Here is a 6,398-nt window from a genome sequence, read left to right on the forward strand (position 1 = left end):
GTACGCGCAGTTTTGATTTTCTAACGATAGGTTTGAATTTTCCAAGCAAGTGCTCATGTAAGGTAGTGCTAGGAATTCGTCGTCCAAAAAGGTGCGTTCCACTTTCCTACGACCCATCCTCCCTAAACGCACTAGATTGTTTTGCTTCTTTCAATATCCTCCCTTAAAGTCGTAGAGAATACTCACCGTCCAACAGCATTTTAACTTAAGTCGTGGAGAACAGCCGCTGCCCAACAACAAAGTCCAGATTTTGTTTATGCTCTCTCTTCCTTTTCCACCAATCGATGAGCTGTTTAGAGCCTTATGTAACATGCTACGAGTTACATTGTGCTTAGTGGAGGTTGGATGCGCAAGCTGGCAGTGCAGAATCATGCCGGAGTTGGTGGGCTTGATAAAAAGCTCCGTTTCTAACGTTGTGCGGTTGTTCCTCCTCTCACTAGGGTATGTAAATATGGGACCCCTTCCTTTCCCGCATATTCCATCGCAAAGACTTCATTGCAATGCTGGTTGTTCATGAACTCTAAGATTTCTTCAAGGGCACGCTGTCCGTGCGTCGATTTTCCAGCACCGATGCATCTAGCTAAGAAAGTCGGTTGTAACGGGGTGACGGCCAGGGCCTTCGTTTCAAATTGGTTATAAATTATTGTCGCCACAGAAGGAGCGCATAGGTTCCCCTTTTGCTAAGTCCAATTTTTTGTCGATAGTAGTCGTGTCCGAATGACAAAACATTACCCAGGAGCCACTGTTTTAAGAGACTACAGCTATCCTCTTTTCATAGCCCAAGAGCATTGCTTTCATCTATATATATTTGTATGCAAAAACGTGGTTCACGAAAATTTGTGTAACCTTTGTGAAAAACATGCAGGGAGCGTAGTCTATGTCGTGTAGTCCATGAGGCCTATTCGTTTGAGAAATGATTAACTTGTGCGAGACGCCAAAACACGAAGCAGAGAATGCTCTTTTCGACGACCTTTTTTGACGACACACGCTCAGACTGAAAATCAGGGGGGTGCGGACCCTATGCCCCTTTCGAGCTCCAAGCCATCCGCAGAGCACAGAACCACCCAGACAGGAACATAGTGAATTTTTATCCACAGTTGGCGACCAGATCTTAACGTACAGGGCTCGTCATGGCCTATTATGTGAATGTGATAAGTGCATCGATGTGTGATGCGTGCCAGCCTAAGATCGCTCACGTGTATGGGGGATGCCTGATGCGTAATCCGCCATGTCCGCGCGACTTAAACATGCAAACGATTTCAATGAAGCATGCGTCGCGTATCACGCGTCAGGCATCACCCATACGCTGTTTTAATATTTTGAGCTGGCACATCGAGGCACTAATCACATTTGCATACTCGGCCTTATTGAGGCATGTAGAAGTGATGCATGATGTGCGATGCCTATTTCATTGAATCGCTTGCATGTATGAATGGTGCGTGATGCGTGATGCCTGCTATCTTGAATTCGTGCACATGTGCACGTATTTCCTGCGCATTTTAATTCTTAATTAGATATGCACTATGTCGTTGTAATGGCTTGCAATTGCTCCTTGTCACATCCCCCCATAACATAGTAGTAATGGGCTTATTCCTCGTAGAAAAACCAGGAGAATGGAGATGCAGACGTGTTGTAATTTCGGCACCATGTCTTTATCGAAACGAATCTACATGTCATTGTCATATATCTGTTTGGCATAATCATATATCGCAGTCTATAACCTATTCCGTTTCGATAAAGGCATGCTGTCGAGATATCAACGCATCTGTGCCTCCATTCACCTGTTTTTTTTTTTTTGCGAGGAATAAGGCTATCACTTCTGTGTTATCACTTGAATCAGCGTCGTCTTACCATGGGGAAAATGTTGGAAGCTGCTTAATAACTCTCGGCTCCTAGTTGGAATCATACCCTGGGTTTCTCGATATCAATATAACGGCACTATAACCGGTCGGTCGATTAAGTATTCGGTGGTTGCATTAACGCGGGCCCGGGTGACCGGTCGGACACCCTTCGCTCGGGCGGGGGCCAATTTGAACCCCTTTCCTTAGATTTCAGGAACTAAGAAAGCTAGAAACACCAAATTCACAGGGTGCGTGGGCCTATATGTGAACTCACTTAGGACAAAGTTTAAGGTCCTTAGATCGTTTCCTTCGGGTCAAACAAGGTCAAAGCTATACTGCAGATTGGTCTCCTTAGTGCCGCAGGACCTAGATACCTGTTCTAAGTAAAAGGTAAAATGTCTGTTCAAGGTCAGTGACCTTTTTTGACCTTCTGGAGGTTATGGTGACCAAAATTATACGGGACTGCATTGAGTTTTGTGTCTGAATAACCAACAAAAATAACGCTAAGCAGTATGCTCCTAGAAGCAAAACGTTGACCTGGGTCGTTTTAGGTTAGTGACTTATCACGACTTTTAAGAAGTCTGGTAGACATATACTGCGGTTTCTGTTGTCAAAAAATTCGAAATGAGCACCAGGAACTATCCCAAACAGCAAGCTCTAGAGTAAGTAAGCAGGTTGACTTTGGCCTTGGTGGGACTTTTATACCTGACGCTAGGTCAATGGAACTTGCTCATTCAATTGTTGTGTTTCCTGAGAAAGTATCTCACAGATGTGTAGGTCCGTCTAACTCTTCATTGTTGCATCAGATTGAGCTATTTGCTTGAAATTGACTTCGCTAAATCCATGGCCTGGCTTGGACTTAATGTAGGTTAGTGCCCTCATAAGTTACATCCAAAAAAATGCATTAAACGATTTGCTATTCAATTATCTACAGATGTGCAATATCTGGGGCGGCTACGCCGCGTCGTTCGGAAGCCATTGCGGAAAATCCTACGGGGTGGTAAATTGACCCACATCCGAGCGCGTGTTAATATCGACATATCTAGGTCACCATTCCGGCCTAACGGATGGTAGCAGGCTGAGTCGGGAACGGGTCACGTGATGGCACACAACGACCGAGGGCGAAATGGGAGCTTTTGTAAGGGCAGTGAGCAATGAAGCACAACACGTTGCGCTCGGACAAAGAAGCAGCGGCTCTCAACGTGACTTGATCGGGCTCGGTTGTGTACTCCAGCCGCGGCTCTGACCATGTGCTGACTCTGCCAGAAGGCTGGTCATCGCTCCGCCTGGCGGATCTGTCTGCAGCTGCATGGCCTCCCATGGCTTGAGGGTCTCAACCTCCGGTACTGTTAACTGATGAATGTTCCATTAACGTGCGGTCGAGAAATCGCAACTCATTCCTTCATCGCTGGGATTTTTAGTACCATCTTCTTTAAATAATTGCCAGTGATTTATGTGTAAGCCGATGATGATCTTCCTATTCTTGCCATCGTGGACTTCTGACGCATATATGATATCATGTCTACATGTGATATGGGCGCTGCTCCCTGCATTGGTCGATCCATGGAAAACACGACTTTGGAATGTACGCGCACCAACATTTTGCCTTCACACAGCTAGATTTTTGTGGTAAATTGACGGCTGTGATGTAGGTGCTGGCTGTCAGGACCTGGCGTGTGGCTGTCCTACATGATCTCCACAACTCGCACTATTTCAGGGCAATGTTTTAATGCATTGCACGTGGCTGTCCTGCATGATCTCCACAGTTAGCACCACTACATAGCAATGCTGTAATGCTTGTGTCAGCTAACACGAGCAAAAACGGTGGTACGAAACTTTTGAATAGATTGTACGGATATTGTATTAAAATGCTGCGTGGTCCCAATAGCTTGCTTACGTTCATTTTACACATTTGGGTTCCCTCATAATTACTGAGGAGGCGTATCCATTCATGCGAGACGTAATGTTGAGAACGAGTGATCGATTGATTGATAAAAGATTGGGTGCAGCGAGAGCATCAGTGTTTGAATGAGAGCCCTGGAAAGCTGCTCTCTTCCCCTTCGTGATGGATTTAGCATCCTTCATTTTGTTAGTAGTTTTTTACCCTGCAGGTGTGTAAAGCTCCGGCCACAGCATGGACATGGACATGAGTGAGAGGTGGGTGGGCGGTGGCGATACCCGCAACAGTTGGTCCGGGGCGTTGTAGCCGAATGCATGAGCAATGCATGTTAGACCTTCGAAAGACCGAATATTTTAAAGGAGTTTTAGACCTGTATGGGATATCTCCTGTCTGGAAGCAGTATTTTCTGGTCGGTCGGGGAAAAATACCACATAAAACTTGGGGTTGGGGGCATGCTGGTAGGGCGAAGTCAGGAGACCTTCTAGACAGAGCAACTGCTCTCCTATAGCAGTAGCAGTGAGTACCTATAGCAGTTCCTACAGCAGTGAGTGTATATGCTTTTGGATATGGTTTGAGGAAATCTCATCTTTACGTCGCATGGTCGGGATATATGACATCGAACCTCCGCTAACGAACGGGATATATGACATATTTATGTGACAAGACGGGTGGAACATCCCATTTCTGACTGTCGCAAAATGCTGTCGTGACGGCTACGGGCTCAATGAGCATCCGGAAATGAGCTTGGAGTGGACCCCGCAGCGCGTCCAGCACTTACCCACGCCACGAGGGCCATAGCGGCTGGCGTCCGCCGGCACCGCAACTCAGGCCGGCGAGTCTCCGCGTCGCCGTCCCCCCGCTCGGCCGGCCGCGCACTGTCCCGGTCGGTCGACCGGCAGCTCGTGGGCCCGTCTAACGGTCCGGCGGCACGCCCAGCACTCCTCAGGCGTCGCTTTCGAGTGGAGACGGCCTGGAAACGCCCGCTCGCATGAGGAGCGTTCGTGCCGGTAAATCAGGGTCTAGGGCGAGCCAGCCAGCCGACAACTAACGGAGTTCAGCGCCCAATCCTGAGCCCAGCGCATTTGCCGACGGTGTTGTAGAATTGTCAAAATAACTTAATAATAAGAAACTTAATAAACTGTCAAAATAATCAGAAACTCAATCTTTAGAAAAAAAACATAAAATTTTCCATCTTCCCCCTGTTCATTTGGTATCTTTCTTCTCTTTACAGTTATTTCCCAAAGTGTTCATGTTAGCTGTTTTCCGTTTTCATCTTATCATACATGGGGTTTACATGGGATGCGGGCAGCGCATGCCAGTATTCCATCGGTGGCAGTGTTTTAATCCAAGGCACAATAACAATTTTTCATGTTATGCAGCCTTGTTTTCGTTAATAAGAACATTTTGAGTCTACGTTACGAGTCTACGCAGTTTGCTCTACGTTTTGCGTGAAAAATTATAACTTCGATAGCTTGACGAGATGACATCGCAGTGTGCTGTTGCGCGTTCGCCTAAAGAACCCGAGGTGCGTGTTGTCTACGTTGGCTAATCAGGCGCCGGGATCGTCGGCGTTTTCCACATCCATTGTACGCGTGACCCTCTAAACTTCACCAGCCACCTAAGGTATAAACAGAATGACAACATTATGTGGAGCTGGGCTGAAAGCGGCGTGAAATGGTCCTCGATAATCCGAACAGGATGCAAGGAATTGGGCATGGTTGCGGATGTTACATAGTCGTCAAACCGTGTCATCGGATTTAAGGTGGTGTTTTACACTATGTTTATTTAAAAAACCACATTACTATGACGTCACTAGAAAGCAATTTACCATGTTAGGAAGCCGCTGGCACTTCGCCTCCCAGGTCATCCACATGTTGACCCTTCATCGGCGGATGACGCCTGCGATGAGGTTATACGGGTTAAGCCAGGCTCACATAGGCTCGTCACGCTATTTTGAGAAGCAAACGCAGGGCGAAAAGACTCTTAGTGTCTACATCGGAATTAAAGACTTTGGATCACGGCAGTCGGACTGCATGCCAAATCATTACCAATCATCATTCCGCTACGTCGAGAGCTTAGCATGGGATGCCATCAATTTAGGATGGGATAGCTCTTTTACATGGCATCAAGTGTCTATCACTGAACAACAAAGTAGTTAGTGTCCTGGAAATACGGAATCGCTGTTGTTGGTAGTTGTTACGTACGGTACGGAAACGGAAAGTTGCAGGTAGTAGGATATCAAAGGATCTCTATTTTGATGAACGACCCGCCCCATCTTTACATACCGCTTTTCGCAGGCTTACGGCTTTGTTCCCACGTTATCCGGCTGACCGGCCCGGTCAGCCAGCCGACTTAGACCAGCAATGTCGAACATTCGTCTACATGTCGGTCTGAGACCTGGAGGCTCCTTTCCCACGCAAGGGCAAGGCCGGCGCCCGCAAATGTCAGTCATAAGGCCCCTTGCATTGTTCGGGCCCCCTGGAACAGTGAGGAGCTCATATGCTGCCAAGGGGCACACACAGGGACCCTGCATCTGCAGTGGGTCCTAAGTCGGGCAAGGGCACATTTCCTGAACATAGACAGCTACGGGAACACGAATGTCAAAGGGGCTCTTACGTTGGGAAGCTATCTGGACAATTCAAGGAGATATGAGAAAT

At 47.3% G+C, this 6,398-nt stretch overlaps 1 protein-coding gene across 1 annotated transcript in view; it reads right to left on the reverse strand.

Moving 5' to 3' along the window:
- The window catches only part of LOC119109041 (uncharacterized), a 10,326-nt gene extending 5,655 nt beyond the window's left edge, over positions 1 to 4,671 (reverse strand). Inside the window, exon 1 of the mRNA XM_037232580.1 lies at positions 4,520 to 4,671. Coding sequence (XP_037088475.1) covers positions 4,520 to 4,537 — 18 coding nt within the window. The 5' untranslated portion in view covers positions 4,538 to 4,671. The remainder of the gene's footprint in view (positions 1 to 4,519) is intronic.
- Between the last annotated feature and the right edge of the window lie 1,727 nt (positions 4,672 to 6,398).

The sequence above is a fragment of the Pollicipes pollicipes genome, unplaced genomic scaffold (genome assembly GCF_011947565.3).
Source record: "Pollicipes pollicipes isolate AB1234 unplaced genomic scaffold, Ppol_2.1 Scaffold_7228;HRSCAF=8575_pilon_pilon_pilon, whole genome shotgun sequence".
NCBI classification, from domain to species: Eukaryota; Metazoa; Arthropoda; class Thecostraca; order Pollicipedomorpha; family Pollicipedidae; genus Pollicipes; species Pollicipes pollicipes.